The sequence below is a fragment of the Rousettus aegyptiacus genome, unplaced genomic scaffold (assembly GCF_014176215.1).
Source record: "Rousettus aegyptiacus isolate mRouAeg1 unplaced genomic scaffold, mRouAeg1.p scaffold_m13_p_14, whole genome shotgun sequence".
NCBI classification, from domain to species: domain Eukaryota; kingdom Metazoa; phylum Chordata; class Mammalia; order Chiroptera; family Pteropodidae; genus Rousettus; species Rousettus aegyptiacus.
In genome coordinates this window covers 42,160,841-42,180,683 of record NW_023416289.1, presented here as the reverse complement: position 1 = coordinate 42,180,683, position 19,843 = coordinate 42,160,841, and the positions used below count along the sequence as shown (strand labels likewise).

Sequence of the window (19,843 nt, the reverse complement as noted above, 5' to 3'; positions counted from 1 at the left end):
TGACTGCTGTGTTCCTAACACTCTGTGCAGGTTCCAGCACACAGTAAGTGCTTAATACATGGGTGGAATGAAGAGCAGTCCAGTATTAGCTCGAACTTATGAATGGGAGAAACTGGCTGCAGAAGGGAACTGCCTTTGCCCGAGATGATGTTTGCACCCAACGGCCTCATAACCCTCCCGTTTTATGGATAAGGCATCTGAGTCCAAGGAAGTGACAAAGCTTGTCCAGGCTGTGTAGCTCGTATGTTGTGGGTCTGGGATGGCTCCAAAGCTTGTGCTTTAACATTTTTTATACTATCAGTAGTATACCCTTTGTTCTTGCTTTTTTTCATTTAGTGTATCTTGGGAATCTTTCCACATCAGTACATAGCTGAGTTTCTCTTACAGCTACATCTTCCGTCCTATGACTGTATTGCAATTCATGAGCTGGTCCCCTTTTGATGGGCACTATCAAAGATGGATTGTTTCCCATCTTTGGGCACTGCACTGAGTGAACACCCTGGCCCTTATGCCTTGTTCATGGGCTTGAGTTTATAGGATAAATTCCTAGAAGTGGAATAGTTGACAGGTACATGTGTGCATTTTAATTATTTTATATATACAGTCAAATAGCCAAAATGGAAGCACCATTTAACCTACAACAATAAGGATAGACCCTGTTTCTCCATACTCCTCACCAACCCACGACGCTAGTGGACTTTTTACCTTGGTGGGAAAAACCAGAGCTGAAAGCTACAGCTTTAGGTCCATGGTCTGAGGCCCAGCCATTAACTCTGTGGGTGGCGCAACCCCATCCCCAAAATGGGGTAGCAAAGAATTCATCTGCCTTGTAAGATTGAGCCCTGTATGAGGGGTCAACCTCCCTGCCAGCTAGCAGAGGCAAGTCCATTAAGCCTGGTTTAGGAATGCCACCTCTTTATTGATCAGGACTGGAGGCAGGGATGGGCGGTAAGCGTAGGGAAGGGCTCACTCCCGCTCCCCCTGGTTCTCAGCTTGGTGGTGGCTGCGCTGGTGAAGGAGCAGGAGGCGTCTCTGGCCGAAGACTTGGCTGCAGCTGGAGCAGCGATGCCTGGCCGTCGCCTGGCCGCCTGGCACCGTGGGGGGGTCATGACACAGGCGATGGGCAGCCAGTTTGGAGGGGAATGAAAAAGCCTTGGGGCAGTGTGGACAAGGATAGGGGCGGGCATCAGTGGCATGGTGCGTGTGGCGGTGGGCTGCCAGCTTGGAGGGGTAGCAGAAGGACTTGGAGCAGTCTGGGCACGGGTAGGGACGGGCAGGCGCGTGGGTCCAGAGGTGGGCTGCCAGCTTGGAACGGTGGCCAAAGGCCTTTGGGCAGTGTGGGCACAGGTGCGGGCGAGCGCCGCTGTGCGTCAGGCGGTGGGCCGCCAGCTTGGAGGGGTAGGAGAAAGCCTTAGGGCAGTCGGGGCACGGGTGGGGGCGGGTGCCGCCGTGTGCTAGCCGGTGTGTGGCCAGTTTGGACGGGTAGGAAAAGGCCTTGTCACAATCCGGGCAGCGGTGCGGGCGCTGGGGCGGGGGCCGCCGGCGTGGTCGGGAAGGCGGCCCCGCAGACGCGTCGGCCCGTGGAGCCGACTGGCGGGGCTTCTTAGGCGAACCCTGATGTGGAGCTAGGGGGGGACAGGAGGGCTGGTGGGCTCCTGGCAGCAGCCAACTCCCTGAGGCTAGGCCGGGCTCCCCAACCCACCCCGCTTTGATAGTCGAGTGTATCTGGGCACTTCGAGTATCATACTGAAATTCCCCAAATTCATGTTTCTGTTCCCCAACCCCTGCCACCCATTATCCTAAGGGGCTCCCTGGATCACTACAGCTAAGGCTTCCCCAAAGTTAGGTGTCCGCTTTTATGTTCTTCTCAAGTGATAACACAACTCCTGTATGTCATCCTCCCTGTCCCTCTGTAATTTCCTGAGCCCTAGGAATGATCACCCCAAAGCCTACCAAGAGGACTCCCCAGGATGACATTTTGAGGGATCCCAAATGGTCATCTCCCTGGGCCCTCAAACTTTCACCCTGAGATTCCTGGAGAATGTCCCCCCACCGCAACTCCACAGGCAGGGCAGTTCTCACCTCCTTTGGTCACTAGTTCTTTGCCAGTAGTAGGACTAGGATCGGTGGCCTTGGCCTTGGACTCCGCTTCTCGCTCCAGCATCCTGCTGACCCAAGAACCTAAAGGGAGGGCCTAAGGGCCGGAAAGGGGGCGGCGCGGGTGATTACCAGGTTAATGGGGATGGAGCAAGAAGGCCTAAAATCAGGAGTCTGTCGGGTCAGTCTGTTTAGGAGCGGGCTCTACTTAGTCTGGGATCCTAAAGCGAGTGCGAGAACTGCGGGAAGGCCGAGCCTAAGAGCACGATGGGAGGGGCTGTGCAAACCTGACCTAGAGGCCTTCCCTTTGCAACTTAGACCTAGGGTCGGAGCCTCCAGTGGGACCTCTGCAACTTATCCGTCCTAAACGCTGAGCGGGCGGGGCCTATGCCCAGAGTGGGCGGAACCTCCCCATCATAACCTCCCAGCCTCGGTACCTACGACGGGAATGGGTGGAGCTATACAAACAGAACCCCTCCGGGGCTGCTCCGCAGCTGGGATCCAGGGGAGGGGCCTAAGAGCTCAGTGGGCGAGATTTCACATCGAAAAGGTAGCTTTACCTGGCTCTTGACTTAGTCTCATTCTATTGACGCCGCCTGCACCAGTAAATTTCTTCCTTGCCGCTAAATTTCATCCCAGGCATGGGGCTGGGGCCGCGGGATGTAGAGGAGAGACCTGGAAGAAGACAGAAGGAACGTGGGTGTATTGCGATCCAGAGACCCCTAATGGATCTCTCCCTTGGGATCCCAAGCGTCCGGCTCAATTGCACCCCTCGGGATCCTGGCATTCGGGCACCAGTGCACCCTCCCCAAGGCTCAGGCACTGATGCAGTCCCTCCGGAACCTGTGCATCTGGACCCCAATCGATCTCTCTCCGGGAGATCCTAGCGTCCTGCCCCTAACCATTTCTCGAAGACCCAGGCGTCTGGGCCCAGACCCCTGCACTCTCACCTGCGGACGGCCAGTCCCCGGAGGAAGGGCTCCAGGCCCCCGCAGCGGCAGCGGCAGCGACGGCTGAAGCGGCGCTGCCCTCGGACGCGGCGGAGTCGCACCTCCCGCCGCGCACCCAACAGCTGTAGGGGAGCGCAGGGAGCGCGCGCGAGCGTTTCGGCCCTGCCTCATTTCCATCCCCTCCGCCCACACTCGGCCGGTGGGGGCGTCAGTACGCATGCGCAGTCTCGGCTCGCGGGGGCTGGCGGGGTAGACGCCAGGGTGGATGTGCGAGGCAGGCAAGTTGGTGAGCAGGCGCGGAATCAGCGGTCCAAGGACGGTAGGAAAATGTACAGCAGTTCGCGAGGCCTACGGTGGCTGACTAGAGTCAAGCACATGCAAGAGCCGACACGAAGAAGCTGCCTCTAGATCTGTCACAGAGACAGCACCCAGCTTTTCTGTGCTCCTCTTCTTTTCGAGCATTTCGCTGTGAGCCTGAGTTCCATCTCCCGAGGCAGTTTCAACTGGCTGCCCATTCCACCTCTTAAGTCCCGCTAATTCGTGGAGAGAGGGCGGGGCGGGGCTCCAGGCCGAACTGACGCCCAATAAAAGGCACATGATTTGCATAGCACCCCAGCACCCTTTGCCATTGGTTGATTTAAGATTCTCAGCCCCTCACACCTCAATGCTATGGCCCAGAAGAGAGAGTGTGCCTAGGCCTGTGTTCCGGAACAGCAGGAGCTGCCGGTGCCTTACCCCAGGTGGCACACTTGGCACCCTTCGCTGGGCAGGGACCGTGCACGTTTCTGTCCAGTACTGGAATGACCGTGAAGTGCCCATAAAAATCCGCCCTGATAATCAACATGGTCTGGCGATCCCTAGGAACCTGGGGAGTTAGACGGGAGTTATTTGGGCTCTGGAGCCAGATTGCATGGGTGAGTGGTTTGAAATCTTGACTCTGCCACTTTCTAGCTATGTGACCTTGGGCAAGGCACTTCATTATTCTGCGCCTCAGTTTTCTTGTCTATGCAATCTAGGGTTGTTAGGAATAAATTCAATAATCAATGGAAAGTGTTTAGAACAGTGCCTGCAGTGCCCAGTAAATATTACCAACATTGCTTTTCGGGTTTACTGTGCATTAAACTAGATCATGACAGGGTCAAGGCTGTTCGAGGAACCACAAAGGCACAGATCTCAAGATGGGAAGGAGGGTGCTGTGTTCAGGGTGTCTCTCCATCGTGTCATGCCATGCTCTAGACCCACTGACTTTCCATTTCCTGTATGTGCTATGGTCAGTTCTACCCCAGGGCCTTTGTACTAGTTGTGCCCTCTGTCCCCAAGGCTCTTCCTTCACAAATTTGCTTTCTGATTCCTCCCTCACATCTCAGCTCAAATATTTCTGCTGCAGAAGACGTCCTCTGCCTACCTGAGCTCACGGAGCCTCTTCCCTCTGTTGTCTCATCCCCTTTATGTGCACTTAACACTCTACACCTGTCTTCTACAATGTATGCTCTGTTAAGATGGACAACCTGTTGATCTTGTTTATCTCTGTCCCCAGTATCCGGAACAGGGCTTAGCACACATTAAGCATTCAACAAATCTGTGTCAAATGGATGCTTGACAGAATTAATATCCAAGAGCTCTCCGAAATGGAAGGTAGAATGATGAGGAAAATGTAGAACTTGAGGTCAAGGAGTTGGCAAGAGGTCTAAACCAAATGGAAAACCAAGGGAGGGTTTTAAATACAGAAAGTGACATGAACTAGTTTAGATTTCCATACATTCTTTTTTGAACCATATTTTTAGGTTATGGAAAATTTCAAACATACACAAAAGGAGAGGGAGGAGAAGAGTGTAACCAACTCCCATATACTCATCACCCAGGTTCATGTAGCCAGTCTTGTTTCATCATTTCCCAAACACCCCTCCTTGAGCCCACTGAATTATTTTGAAGCAAATTCCAGCTATTTCACCCAGAAACATTTTGGTCTGTGTCTCTGGAAAAAAAAAAAAAAAAAGAACTCTCTCTCTTTTAAACATAATCACAATATTATTATCACACCTTTCAAAATTTAGAGTCATTTTTTAATGGTATCACATGTCGCATAGTGTTCAAATCGTCCCCATGTACAGCTGACCTTTAAACAATGTGGGTTTGAGCTGAGTGGGCCAATTAAAAAATCCGAGTATAAGTGGACCCCACAGTTCAAATCCACATTGTTCAAGGGAAAAATGTAATCTTTTCTTTTTCCTTTCTAAGCACAAAGTTTTATTTTATTTCAAACATACAGAAGAGTCAAGAGAATAATAGAATTGTTCTCTGCATTTAATAATAGAATTAGCCAACATCAACAATTACTCAGTCATGGCCAGTGTTGCTTTATTTCCCCCACCCACTCCTTCCAGATGAATTTGAAGCTATATGGCAGTTATCATATCCCATAAATATCTTTATGTTACACTTGGTTTGTTTGAATCAGTATCTAAACAAGATCCACACGTTGCATTTGTGTGGTGTGACTCTTCATTTTCCTTTTCATTGACATTTCAAAAGTCTCACTCTGGTTGCTGCATGAAAATAGATTGTAGGGAGGCAGAGAGGAAGCCAGAAGCCTAGTGAGGCAGCTACTATATATTAGTTACAATATTAATTATCAGCATTTATTTCACACTTATACCAGAGTGATTTATATCACTAGTGATTGATGCATTCATTCATTTAATCCTAAAGCAACTTTTTAAAAGGAGGTGCTACAATTATCCTCATTGTACAGAAGAGGAAAATGAGACACAGATGGGGGAGGTCATTAATCCAGGGTCACACAAGCAGGAAGTAGCAAGGTCAAGGTTTGAACCCTTGCAGCCTGGCCCTGGAATCCAGGTAATTTGTGTTTGTGCTTTGCTGCTTCTTCTAACCTTTGAGATACTTTTGGGGTTTTTTTTTGAGAGAAAAATGTTGAAACTATAGAACAATTAACCTGTATGAACATAAATGCAGATACTCTTATTCAAAAAAAAGAAAAAGTGGGCAGAGGGTGTGATGCTGGAAAAGTAGCCTGATTGGAGAGGTTAACTCAACAGGGCCTAGTGATGAGTTGGAAGGAGGTGGCAAGACAGTGAAGAAGTCATGGATGGCGATGAAATAATGAGAGCCAACCCCCACTGAGAGCTTGGTCTGTGCCAGGTGCTGTCCACAACTTGTTACGTGTGTGTGAATTCAGTGGATCTTCGCCATGAGGGAGAAACTATTTTCAACCCCATTTTACAGATGAGAAAACTGAAACCCAGAATAAGGCTTTGAGGTGGAGGTCACACAACTGAGAAGAATGAAGCCAAAGTTTCTAACTAACTCTTGAAACACCCCACAGATGACCCTACAAAAACACCAGAGGGTATGCATGCCTTCAAGTGACAGGTTGGTGGTCAACAATTCTGCAGAAACATCAGAAATGAGCCATAGGGACGAGGTGGCGTTTTTGGGGGGCCCCTCACAGTAAAGAGCACCTGAGAGTCTCCATTTTCCTGGCTCCTCCCTTCCTTAATCTCCTGGGAATCTTGGCACCATCCTTTGTTTTGAGCCTGCTGTCTGAGCCTCTCTCCCCGACCCAGACCAAGAACTCACCTTTGGGTCTTCACTCAGCTTGGGCTGGGCTTGCAGAAGACCTCAATGTGAGGAATAAAGTTCTCTCCTTGACGCTGAACTTTCCTGTCTGTTTTTCTCTTCTCTGGGTGCCTCCTGGATCTGAGAGATTCCCTCCTTTTTTTCCTGCAGATTTCTCCCTGCTCTAATGTCATCTCTTTCCATCTGTCACAATCTTCTAGAATCTCCAAGTGCATCCTCATGACCTTATTTATTTGATAAACATCTCGTTTCAATTCTGTATCTCTCCATATATCTCTGAAATCTCTCCAGGTCTCTCTCTCTTTAGTATCTCTGAGTGTTACACTCTCAAGTCTCTGAGGGGCTCTCTGAGTCTCTCCCCTAATAAAGACCACCAGGAATACTAGGAGTCTGGCAAAGTTTGGTATTATTGACTTACTGCAGCAAGGAGAGAGGACCGCAGAGGGAGCACTAGTTGTCTCCCCAAACACAAGGGGACAGAGAGGTATAGATTTTTTAGGAAAAATGGCATGTATATTAAATTTAAATGAAACAAAGCTCCATAGGCCCAAGTCAAAGCAGACCTTGCGGAAAGAAATTAATGTGGGGCTTGGCCTGAGAATCCCATCCAAGGCCCATGCCTTGCAAACTGCAGAGTTAAGACAACGTGGGATATTCAGTTGACCCTTGAAGAATACAGGGGTTAGGGATGCCTCCCCTCTTCTCCCCTCACCGCCCCCCACCCCCCGCCAGCCTGTGCAGTTGAAAATCCACGTATACTTTTTGAATCCCTCCAAATTTAACTACTAATAGTTTACTGTTGACTGGAAGCTTTATCGATAACAAAAACAGTTGGTTAATACATATTTTGCATGTCATATGTATTAAATACTGCATTCTTACAGTAAAGAAAGCTAGAGAAAGTGTTATTAAGAAAATCATAAGGAAAAGAAAATATGTACATAATTTTATGCATTCATGACATCTTTTATTTTTTCATATTTCTAGGCTATGTGATTCGTCTGAAAATTTTTTCAAATTTTCACAATCTTCACCCAAATTTCCAATATATTTAATGAAAAAAAAAATCCGTGTATAAATGGACCAGTGCAGTCCAGACTCATGTTTTCCAAGGGTCAACAGTAGTGGCCAGAAACCCTTCCTCTGGAGCACGTGGGCTGGAAATCATGAGCGCTTCACTGTGACAAAGTGGCTTAGACCCTTCAGACAAGAATGGTAGGATTCCAAACCACACACTTCAGGTAGGCTGTGACCAGACAACACAATTCTCAAGTTTAGGCCATGTTCAAAGGTTCACATCCCAACAAAAGCCAGATGACCCCAACCTGATTTGCAAGATACAATGCAAATTAATTTTTTTTAAATGATTTCTTCCTAGGAAGAAATAAACATTCCTGATAAAACAAGCAATTTTAAAATAAACTTTAATGGGATCGAGTGTTGTTCTGGAAGCCAGGCACCCAGTTAGCAGTCCTTGAAGTGACCTGGAGCCAAACAATGAGGAGCCAACCACCGTCTTTTCCTATAAGATGGCCCCTGGGCTGTGTGTGAATTGGGGCCTCTTGTTGAGTTTCTACTTCTCCCTCTGTCCTGCGCCTCCCCCAGCGTCTCTCCCTCGGCCTTTGAGTGTCTCCGTGTTCCTTTATTCTCTAGGTCTCACTACCTTCTCGGTCTCTCATCTCCCCACCGCCCTCGCGGCCCTGATCCGGGGGACCCCGCACTGGTCCCACCTCCCAGCCCGCGGCCTCTTTAAGACAAGGCCCCGCCCCCGCCCCCGCGCCGGCGCTTGCGCCCGCGCCCGCAGCTCCTTTAGGGCGGGCCGCGCCCTCGCCCTCGCCCTGGCCCAGTCCGTCTGGGTCAGCCGGGTACACCCTGCTTTCGAGGGCGCTGGCACCGCTGGGTCCGCACCCGGCCACCAGCGCGATGGCGCCGGCCGCACTGAGGGTCGCGGGGCGGCGGCTCAGCCAGCACTGCCGGGCTGGAGCCCCCGTCCTCCTGCGGCAGGTGACAGCAGGCGGGACCGGAGAGCGGGACAAGCGGCCCGGGCAGCGGCAAGGGCGGAACTCCCGGGTCCTTTAAAACGGAAACGATCTAGGAGCCCGGGCTCGGAGCTGGTTCCTGGCTCTTTTACCGAAGAGGGTGCCGGGGACACTGGATTGGGGGTGTTAGAAAATGGGTACTCCTCGGTCCTCGTGGAGTAGGTTGCTGGGGCCCCAGACTCCTGCATCTGGGGGAGGGAAGTGGCTGGGGTTTCTGCTTCTGGCTCTTAGGAAGGGAATCGAGGGGAGGCCTGGACTCCCGGGTCCCCAGTGAATGGGGTTCTGGTTCTGCGCCCTCACCCGCCCCCCCCCGCCCCCTCCCAGATGTTTGAGCCCACGAGCTGCACCTACACGTACCTCCTGGGTGACAGAGAGACCCGAGAGGCCGTTCTGATCGACCCTGTTCTGGAGACTGCGCCTCGGGACGTCCAGTTGGTCAAGGAGCTGGGGCTGCGGCTGCTGTATGCTGGTCAGTCTCGGGGCCAGACTTCTGATCTGAGGGAGGCCAGGGTGGGGCCTGGGAATCCTGCGTCGCCCCTATGCTCCCCTGGACCTGGCGCTCCTCTCTCTCCCAGTGAACACCCACTGCCACGCGGACCACATTACGGGCTCAGGGCTGCTCCGGTCCCTACTTCCCGGCTGCCAGTCTGTCATCTCCCGCCTTAGTGGGGCCCAGGCCGACCTGCACATAGAGGATGGACAGTCCATCCACTTCGGGCGCTTCGTGAGTTGGATGTTGGGTCCCCCAGAGGGTAGTGGCCCTGGGATTATTGGATTTAAGAGAAGAGAGGGCTGAGGGCCTGGCCTCCTGACCCCTGAGTTTCTGTCTCTGGGAGGAGGGCGCCATTAACCCAGGTGGGGCACTGGGTCGAGAGGCTCTGGGCAGGTGTGTCTCTGGCCGAGCCCCTTAAGTCAATAGTACTTAGGAAGTTTCCTGCGGCTTTGGTGTGGCTCCTTTGGCCTGGGGCCTCCCTAAAAGCGGATTGGGGGCTGAAATGCAGAGTCTGGGACTGAGGGAGACCTACCCTACTTTCTGAGAGCCACATCTGGAGGAAATAGCATCCTGTTCCCCAAGGTCAGGACTCTGGAGAGGCCGGCGAGGCACCTAGGTGCAACGTTTAAGGAGGCACTCACTTTCAGGGTCAGCGCCCTCCAGTGAACTTGGCTCCTTAAACGCTGCGCCCTGGGTGCAGCCTTGCCTCCCCCCCCACCCCACCCCGCAGTCTGGCCCCAGCCCTGCTATTGCCCCACACCAGAACTGTGTCTGAAGGTGCCTACATCCTCTCTTTTCTTTGTCACAGGCATAACGGGCAAGTTTCCGGGCAGAATTTCAACCCGGGGTACTATGGAGGAGGGGTGGGGAGGGGTGGGGAGGCGCTGGGCAGGCGTGGGGTGGTAGTGGGAGTGGTGGTGGTGGGGGGAGTTGCGACTCAGAACCGAAACTGCCGGCAGCTTGCTTAAAATGTAGAGAATTTGGCTGACTTTGGCAGCACAATGTCAGGTTGACAGGTTGAGGACTCAGCCTCCAGGTTAGAGGGTTTTGCTAAAAATGGAGATAGTTCATCTGAGTCAGCATTTAGCTGACATGAGGGCTGTGTGTGGGATCAGAAGATTTAGCTACCATGGTTACAGCCTCTTTATTTCAAGCCTTTTTCTGGAAGGAGGTAAAAAAGAAAAATGTGTTACACATGCAAACTGTACACACAATAGTCAGGTGCTAACAAGCATTTCTTGGGCTGAGAAACCGTAGAAGAGCTAAAAATGATTGGATTTTGTGTCAGGATGAGCCCGTTGTTGAACTAAATGGGTGATGTTTTCAGTGACTGCTGAGTGTTCAGCTGTGGTAGATTTAACTTCAGTGTTTGCTTTTTTAAACGGCTTTATTGGCATGATGCACAAACCATCCAATTCACCATGTAAAGCATGCAGTTCAGTGACTTAATATATTCACAGAGTTGTGCGTTCGTCACCACAATTGATTTTTAAATATTTTCATCACTCCAAAAAGAAACCCCACAGCCCGTAGCTGTCACTCCAGCCCCGCAGTTCATCTCTACAGCCTTAGGCAACCACTAACCTGTACTTTCTGTCTCTATGGATTTGCCTATTCTAGACATTTCATAGAAATGGAATCATACAATATGTGGCCTTTTGTGACTGGCTTCTGTCACTGACCATATGTTTTTAAGGTTCATCCATGTAGCATGCATCAGTACTTCATTTCTTTTTATTATCGGATAATATTCCATTGTACGGCTCTATTGCATTTATTAATTCATTCATCAGTCTATAGACAATTGAGTTGTTTCCCTTTTTTGGCTATTATGAATAATGCTGCTATGAGTATCCTTGTACAAGTGTTTGTGTGGACACATGTTATTATGTCTCTTGGGCACATACCTAGGATGGAATTGCTGGATCATATGATAACTCTATATTTAACAGTTTGAGGACCTGCTAGACTGTTATCCAAAGTAGCTGCACCATTTTATGTTTCCACCAGCAGCAAATGAGCTTCCAGTTCCTCCACACCCTTGTCAACACTTGTTATTATCTGGCATTATGATTATTCAGTATTTTGTTTGGTTTTTACCTGAGTTCTTTATAAACCTTTAGAGATGCGCTCATTTTTTTTTCTCTCCCTTAGTTTTCTTCACCTACTTTTAAAAATTGAATTGTAATATACATATAATAAAGTACGCATATTGTACATGTGAAGCTTGGTGGGTTTTTACATGTCTACACTTCAGTATCCACCGCCTGGATCCAGATACAGAACATGCCTATCACCCCAGAAGCCTTCCTTGTCCCTCTTTCTGGCCCTCGACACTCTTCCAAGGGACAATTCCTCTGTCTTGATCATAGATTAGTTCTGCCTGTTCTGGGCCTTCTAAACAGGAATCACAATGTATTCTCTTGTTCTGGCTTCTTTCACTGTACATAATATTGTATATGGTTGTTAATTCTTTCCTTCTATTGCTATATACCAGGGGTTGACAAACTTTTTCTGTAAAGGACCAGAGTAAATGTTTTTGGTTTGCGGGCCATATGGTCTCTGTCACAACTATTCAGTTCTGTTGGTGTGAAAGCAGCCACAGATGATACGTAAATGAATAAGCATGGTCGTGCCCCAATTGAACTTTACTTAAAGCCACTGAAATTTTAATTTCAATAATTTTCACATGTCATAAAATATCATTCTTATTTTGATTTTGTTTTCAACCATGAAAAAGTGTAAAAACCGTTCTTAGCTTTCAGGCCTTACAAAAGCAGGCGGCAGACCCAATTTGGTGCACTGGCCATAGCTCGGCAACCCCGGATACAAATAATTTCACTGTGCAAAGTTATGAGAGTTTATCCATCCTCCTTTTGATGGCTGATTCCAGTTTGGGGCTATTACTATAGCGCTGCTGTGAAGATTCTTGTACAGATCTCTTGATTGACATTACCCTTGACTGCAAGGAGTGGACTTGCTGGGTCACAGAACTGACATATGTTTAATTTTAGTGGAAACTGTCCACTAACAGTTTTTTTTAACTGTCTGTACATTGTACACTCTTAGTGGGCCAAATTTAGATGTTTTATTTTAGAATGAATTTCATTTTAATACGCAGTGATTGAGACTTGAACATTTTACTCCCCATGAGGGCTGGTAGATTCAGAAAGTTAGTTTCCTGTAAGTGTGTTAATTAAGTGGCGTGCTGCCCGAGACACTGATTCCCAGGTCTCATTTTTGAGATTCTGATTTAATTGTTTGGGGCGTACACAGGGAATCAGGTGACCATTATGTGGCCCACATGAGAATTTCAGTGCTTCTTTTTTTTTTGGAATTAAACATTTGAATTGTGGAGCAAGTCTTTCCCACCCTCAATATTTTTGAACAATGTCAAGCATATAGAAAAGTTGAAAAACATTTACAGCATACGCCTTTATCCATCCATCACTCCATCTTATTTTGTTCCCGCAAAAGAAAGGAAGGTTTAGCTGATGGAGATTCAGAGTATTTAGCTACAATGGAAAATATCATTTGGAGTTTTTGAGTAAAGAGGGCATAGAAACACTGCAAGGTCATACCAAGATTAAGTACTTTTGAAGAATGGAGCAAAAGAATGGACTTGGGGACAGAAAGGAAAAGAAGCCGAGAGCCTATTTGCCACCAGGGGGCAGTGTGGGCTGTGGGAACTTCAAGGTGAGTGCGCCACGGGCTTGCACTGATACCTCTGGGGTGGGGTTTAGCAGATGCAGGTAGTTTCAGAAGACATAGCTGCTGCCGGAAACCGGGAAAGAATGGCGTCCAGTATTTGATGCATCATGGAATTGAGGAATGAATGTGTTGAAAAAATGGGGAGCAAAGCAGGCTCAGTTGGAATGTTCTGTGGTTTTGGTCTTGGAGATTCTCAGGGTTCCTTGGGCTACACTTTGATAACCATTCTTTTACAAACTCTTTGTCACACCTAACAAAATGGGCAATATTTCTTAAATCCAGCCTATGTTTGAATTTCTCCAGTTGCCCTAAGAATCAATTTTACAGCCGTTTTTCGGAACCAAGACCCATTCGAGATTCGTGCTTGGCATTTGGCTGCTCTGTCAGTTCAGTGTCTTTAAACCTTGAACGGTTTCCTACCCTTTCTCCTTCATGACTGTGACCTTTGAAGCCTGTCGTCTTGTAGAATATCCCACATTCTGGGTGTGTCTGATCGTTTCCTCACGGTGTCATTTGATTTGTTTTTTAAAACTTCTTTTTGCCGTCAACTGAAGTAGATTGTAGATATTTTTGTATTGCTTAACAATAATTTAATAATAATTATCAGCTATTGAATGTTTGCTTCTCACCAGGCATTGCGCTAAACTCTGTATAAGTGTATTTTCACAGCATTTATCTAGAAGGATTTTCATAATCAAATATCACTACAGGGAGTGGTGAGGTCTGTGGCAAATATTAGGGTACATGCTCTGTTTATGGGGGATACCCACTGCACAATTCAAATTGATTTAGTCATATTTAGGAATGTAGACTGTCCACTGCCAAGCCTTTAAACAACAACACATAAAAAACAAAAACCCAGAAGCTGCAGATATACATTTTTGAGAAATCTTCTACTTTTGAAGGATAAACAACAAATTCATATTTCTAATAACTACTGAACAGTACACACAAAGCACTTCTATGGCCGAATCTGACCCTTGGGCTTCTGCTAGCTCTTTCTTGACAGATAGGTCTCATTAAACCTCATAATCACATAGTGAAATAAGACATATTTCCCCATTTTATGGAGAAGGAAGTGCAGAGAGCAAAAGCGACTTGACTAACATTTACACTGAGAAAGTGGCTGAGGCAGGATTTTAACCCAGGAGGCCTTGTGCTGCCACGAGATCAGTATTTTTGCACTGGGCATTTTTCTAAGTGCTTTACGTAAACGAAATAATTTAATTTTTACGATAGCCCTATGAGGTGGGAACAGTTATTATCCCCATTTACAAATGAGCAGAGAAACTGAGAGCTGTGAAATAAATTGTTAAGGTCCCATAGCTAGTGATAACAGAGCCGGATTTAGAGCCCATGTCATCTGGCTCCAGAGAGCGCTCATAATTACTAGTCCATGCAGCTCACCAAGAGAGAAACCTTTTACATCTGGATTTAGAGATGAAATCCCATCGTCATAAGATAATACCATTTTGTTCCCCTCCACTCCACTTTTGCATCTCGCCCTCTCTGTATGCTCATCATTATGTCTGAGATTCAATCATTTTGTCACAGGGAGTTTGTTCGTTCTAATTCTGTGCCTCGGTTTCCTCATCTGTAGAGGGGGGATAGGAATGGTACCTACCTCCTAAGAACATGTTTGGACTGGATGAGCCTGGCACAGGAGAAGGGGTCAGTCAGTGTCGGGGCTCTTGAAGAATGGGTAGACCGGACTGACGGGAGAAGGGGGAAGGGTGCACCTGGCAGGGAAATGTATGGGCAGAGAGGTGCGGAAGAGCCCAGTGTTTTCTGGAAACGACCCTGGGGTTCAGAAGAGCTGAGTGTGCCGAGGGAAGGAGGATGTTACAGACCGTTTGGCTGAAAAGGTAAGCAGTCGCCAAGTGGGGGCTGAGGAGCCCCTTAAAAGTCAGGCTGAGGATGGGTTTTCAACAGAGAGGGACAGGCTTGGATCTGGGCGACAGGAAACACCCTCAGGGTCATGTGGGAGATACACGAGAGGCTGGGAGGCCAGGGTGGAGGCTGGTGGTTTGTTCAAGCAGGAGGCGATGAAGCCAGAAACGGACAGGATTGTAGGGGTAGATATTTCAGAGCAAGGAAAGGTCAGGGAGGCTGATCATCAGCAAAACCACTTACGACACAGACTCAGTCACCAAAGGCCTAGGAGATCTTGATCCATGAAGCAAACAAGATTTTGTTCAAGTGATATTAAAATGTTCAATTTATATGCATGCACACTTATATATACCATTTACATACTCTTGATTAACTGTATTGGTTGTTTACAGCTGATGTCCTTCTGATGGGCCAGTACCCATGATAACTGTGGTTAAGCATTTTTGAACATTACTCTTGAATATCCATTTATATGTCCAGTTCAAAAGACGCCCATGGTTTTTGTTTTAAAAAATCAGAGACTATGGAAACATACAAAATAAAAAGAGAAAGATCACCCCTCTATCACTGAAAGGTAATGTTAATTTTAAAAGGGTGTGATTTTTCATACGAGATTTTGTAAGATTTGTGATTTTGCTTTGTATTGTTTTTTGCTGCACATGTATACTTTTGTATATGCGTTAGGAAGATGATTGGTTGCAAGTAACTGAAAAACCCATACAGTGGCTTAAATAAATAGGAATTTAATTTTCTCCTATAACAAGACATCTGGAAGGAGGCAGTGACCCTCTTTGATTCAGCAGCACTATCATTTGTGAGATTCTCTTGACTTTTCCTTCAGGGTTACAAGGTAGCTGCTGTAGCTGCAGCCATTGCACCTTGTGTCCAGAGCCAGATGAAGCAGAAAGAGGAGGTACCAGTCCCTTTTACAAGGGAGGGAAACTCTTTCCCAGAAATCCTCAGGAGACTCACTGAGATCTCACTGGCCAGAGAACTGTGTTGGAGGCCACCCAAGTTGCCAGGGAGGCTGGGAATGTGCTTGGCTGGGCACACTGATGCCCCAAACCAAGTTGGACACCTTAGTGGGGAACGGCAGAATGGATGTTGGATGTGGACACAGAATCTGCATATGGTGTTCTTCAGTAATCAGCAGATGCCTGATCCGGACAAGGGTGCTAATTGGTGAGAGAGGCCCTATTAAGAGAGGAAGACTGATGTGTGAGTGGGAACTAACCTTACAAGTGGTCATTGTATCATTAGGGTAATAATTTTTTTCTGAAAATTGTTTCCCTGAACTGCATGTGGGAGTTTAGACTATGAGAACTCCCTGGGTGGGCATCTTTGTGCTCGTTTGTGTCGAGGGTTCTTAATGGCCATCTTTTGCCCATTTTCTTTTGGGAGTTCTCATTGATGCCAGGAGCTGTTTATATATTATGGCTATTCACACTTTATTATACTTTCTTATATATGCTGCTAATATTGTCTCTGAGTTTTTTTTGTCTTTTAATTCTGATTTTGTTTTTGATTTTGATATATCTCCTTCTGTATTTCCTTCTAGAATTTTTATGTTTTTATGTTTAGCTCTTTAGCGTATCCTGAATTTTTATTTTTAATTATAAAGTTACATGTTCACTGTTATTAAAAAAAAGATATAGGAAAAACATAAAGAACAAAATATATATTTAGAGTTAATGAATAAAAGTTTTAAAAAGATGACAGTATACAAATGGCTTTTGTAACCTGTGTTTTGTACTTACTAGATATTAAACATCTTTTTATGTTCTGAAATATTTGTGTACATCATTACATTTTATTTTAGTGATAGTTTTAATGATCGTTCAGTATTCCATATTTATATTAGTATGCTTATCTTTTCTTATTGATTTGCAAGATCTGTTCATATGTGAAGTATTCTGATCACAGTGTGGTATATGTGTTACAAATGTGTTTGCCAGCTTGTTCCCTTTAAGTTTTTCATGATGTTTTTGTCATTCTAAAAGTTCAAATTGATATAAAAGCAAACCATTGATGTTTTCCTTAATGATTTACAACTTTTGGGATCACATGTAATGTTCTTTCCTAATCTATTCATTTATATTTTTGTTGCTGTCAGTTTTATGGTTCTATCTTTTTGCCTTTAATTCATTCGGAGTTTATTCTGGTGTGAAGTTTGTGCCTGGAAGTCTAACTTAATTTTTTTACAAAAAAAAGGTTATCTAGATGTGACCCTGGGGTAGGGTGGGGGCTCCTGGGATCCGGTTTCAACATAAGGACAGAGCCACGGGCATCTTGCTGACTCTCTGCACTCTCCCTCCCCACCAGGCCTTGGAGACACGGGCCAGCCCTGGCCACACCCCGGGCTGTGTCACCTTCGTCTTGAATGACCACAGCATGGCCTTCACTGGAGACGCCCTGCTCATCCGAGGTTGTGGGCGGACAGACTTCCAGCAAGGTCATAGGCCCCCTTCCTCAGTCCAAGAGTTTAGTGTAATTATGTGTGTGCCAGGGTTTTAAGTATTAGTTGCAAGAAGAATGAATGAATGAATGAATGAATGAATGAATGAATGAACGAACGAATGAACGAACGTACATACGTTAACCTTTTAAGAAGTCAAGATTAAATTCAAGGCATTTAGTTGCTGGAATTGGGGGAGAGTTAGATTCAGGGCTTAGCAGATGAGGGAACAGTTAGATCGAGGGGTTTAGCTGTTAGAGGACAGTTAGGTTCACAGGTGTGTTAACTATCGTGAAAGAAATTACCTCAGAACTGAACGACTTAAAACAATGATTGACATGTATTACCTCACACAGTTTCTGAGAGTCACGACTCTGGGAGCAGCTTAGCTGGGTGGTTTCAGCTCAGGGTCTCATGAGGGTGCATTCGAGCTGTCAGCCTGGACGGCAGTCATCTGCAGGTCTGCCTGGGGCTTGAGGGTCTGCCTCCGAGGTGGCTCATTTGCATGGCTGGCAGGCCGGTGCTAGCCTTGGGCAGGAGGCCTCAGTTATTTCCCAAGTGGACCTCTCCATGGGGATGCTTGAGTGTCTTCACAGCAGCATAGCAGTGGGATTCTCCCAGAGGGAATAGTTGGGGGGGGGGGCAGGAGGTGGGGAGAGAGAGAGAGAAAGAGAGAGGGGAAGAGAAAGAGAGGAAGAGAAAGAGAGGAAGAGATAAAATGAATGTGGGGTTGACTGATACATTGGGAGGATTTAGCTGCCTTGGGGGAGAAGGGCGAGACTGGGTGAGAGGAAAGACAGCCAGGATGAGCTGGCAGTGGGGATCCGGACCTCCAGGCTGCCTCTTGCTTCCTCTTCCCTCCCACTTTATCTCTCCATCTCAGTCTCTGTCTTCTCTCTGAGGCTCCTAATCTCCCTTTTATCCACTCCCATACAGTCATGAAATGGAAGGATTTAGACTGAAATGAAAGGTAAAAGAACATTCAGGAGAGGTTGCGCCTGCCCCAACTGAGGACTCAAGGCTCCTTGTTAGAACCATGGCTCCATTCTCCTCCTTGACCTCACGTCCTTAGTTTCTTCCTTCTAGTCCACCTTCCCTTTCTTGGCATCCCGAGTTAGGGCCAGCTCCTCAGTGTCTCATCCTAACCTTATTTACAGCCATGATGAATTTCTTACCATTCCCCAGTTCTTTGTACTTGCTGTTCCACCTGTCTAGAATGCCCTTCCCTCTCCTTCTCTACCTAGGTGAAGGGCTACTGGCAGGAAATGAGGGAGAGGGTTTGGCTACAGTGATTTTATCCACTCACCCTTTTCCTGAGGGAAGGGGTTAAGGGGGCTTGTCTTGTCTTCTTGATCCACTGACCTCTGAGCTTTTCCTCCCCAGGCTGTGCTAAGACCTTGTACCACTCGGTCCATGAAAAGATCTTCACGCTTCCAGGAGATTGTCTGATCTACCCTGCTCATGATTACCATGGTGAGGGCTTCCTGGAGGAGGTGTGTGACCTACAGGATTTACTACGATTTGACAGCACCAACTGCTGTAATCCTCCTGGGGCATGGGATTACAATTCCCAGAAATTTCTCTGGCCAAAAAGATCAAAGATCCTTATTTAGGTGTACTGAGTGCGGATGTAGAAACCACACTGGACGGTGGCATGGGTTTTTCTGGGCCTCCCTTATAGAGCGTAGGGAACCGTGGGAAACTACATTTCCCATAGTGCTGGTCGAGGAGGGAAAGCAATCTCAGGGACATTCTGGGAAGAGCCTGTTAGTCCCAGGCCAGAGAGGTACCCCCCAAAGCCTCCTGGGAAATGTAGTCCAGAACATTCTTCCTCTTGGCCACTAGGGCTCACAGTGTCCACTGTGGAGGAGGAGCGGACTTTAAACCCTCGGCTCACTCTCAGCTGTGAAGAGTTCGTCAAGGTCATGGAGAACCTGAACTTGCCAAAGCCTCATCAGATAGGTGGGTAGATGAGGCTGGACTCCTGGGTCTGAATGAGGAGGGGCCTGGGGGCCGGACTCCTGGGTTTGAGGGAGGAAGGGGCTGGCGGCTGGAGTCCAGTTTCCCAAAGAAGGGCTCTTAGGATTTCTGGGTCTCCATTGGGGCCTGGGGGCGTCTGCCAGGACACCTTAGTTTCACCCTTGGTTTCTTCTTTTTCAGACATTGCCGTTCCCGCTAACATGCGTTGTGGGGTCCAGACCCTCCCTTCCTGACATGGTCTCTGTCAGGTGCTCGTATCTGTTAAAAATGCACTAGGTGGGTGAGGGGAGAGGTGCCATCGCTGGATCCTCTCTCCTCTTTCCTCCCTCACCAGCTCGAGCTTCCTGAATAAAAAAAATATTTTATCTCTGAATCTGACTTCCCTTTGTTTCCTGGAGAACCAATTGGGCTTCTGGGCTGAGGTGCCTGGGGTTACTTCTAGTCCCTGCAGAAGCCACAGAATGGGGCAGGGTGAAGGTCCAGGGAGTCCAAAGTAGGAGATATTCTAACACACACGAGCAGAAGCGAACACATGTCTGGGGCAGGGCCTTCTTGGTGTCTTGGGTTAGAACACCATGTTGGGGTTGAGCCACATCCTCTTCTGAAACCCAGGATAAAGATTTTG

At 47.6% G+C, this 19,843-nt stretch overlaps 2 protein-coding genes across 4 annotated transcripts; one reads left to right on the top strand and one right to left on the bottom strand.

Moving 5' to 3' along the window:
- Positions 1-221: 221 nt before the first annotated feature.
- Positions 222-3,279, bottom strand: ZNF575 (zinc finger protein 575). The gene is made up of 4 exons (XM_016147695.2): positions 3,048-3,279; positions 2,658-2,772; positions 2,083-2,194; positions 222-1,625 (listed from the first exon to the last, which is right to left on the bottom strand). Exons 3-4 carry the CDS (start codon positions 2,162-2,164, stop codon positions 967-969), a joined length of 741 nt encoding a protein of 246 aa, XP_016003181.2. The 5' UTR covers positions 2,165-2,194; positions 2,658-2,772; positions 3,048-3,279; the 3' UTR covers positions 222-966.
- Positions 3,280-8,471: 5,192 nt separating this feature from the next.
- ETHE1 (ETHE1 persulfide dioxygenase) lies at positions 8,472-19,591 on the top strand. Of its 3 annotated transcripts, none has more exons than XM_016147688.2 (7): positions 8,472-8,651; positions 9,011-9,155; positions 9,262-9,410; positions 17,106-17,235; positions 18,622-18,711; positions 19,084-19,200; positions 19,399-19,591. In XM_016147688.2, exons 1-7 carry the CDS (start codon positions 8,571-8,573, stop codon positions 19,449-19,451), a joined length of 765 nt encoding a protein of 254 aa, XP_016003174.1. In that variant the 5' UTR covers positions 8,472-8,570; the 3' UTR covers positions 19,452-19,591. The 3 variants fall into 3 exon arrangements, with proteins under 3 accessions (XP_016003174.1, XP_016003176.2, XP_016003175.1); XM_016147689.2 differs by lacking the exon at positions 8,472-8,651 and adding an exon at positions 8,678-8,809; XM_016147690.2 differs by lacking the exon at positions 9,262-9,410 and having other exon boundaries at positions 8,566-8,651.
- Positions 19,592-19,843: the final 252 nt, after the last annotated feature.

Excerpts from the sequence above, each read along its gene's own strand:
- ZNF575 (XM_016147695.2), bottom strand. The coding sequence starts at position 2,164 with ATGCTGGAGCGAGAAGCGGAGTCCAAGGCCAAGGCCACCGATCCTAGT. Across the intron at positions 1,626-2,082 it reads AGAACTAGTGACCAAAGGAG|CTCCACATCAGGGTTCGCCT; the intron begins GTGAGAACTGCC and ends GTCCCCCCCTAG.
- ETHE1 (XM_016147688.2), top strand. The coding sequence starts at position 8,571 with ATGGCGCCGGCCGCACTGAGGGTCGCGGGGCGGCGGCTCAGCCAGCAC. Across the intron at positions 9,411-17,105 it reads CCATCCACTTCGGGCGCTTC|GCCTTGGAGACACGGGCCAG; the intron begins GTGAGTTGGATG and ends CCTCCCCACCAG. Across the intron at positions 19,201-19,398 it reads GCCAAAGCCTCATCAGATAG|ACATTGCCGTTCCCGCTAAC; the intron begins GTGGGTAGATGA and ends CTTCTTTTTCAG.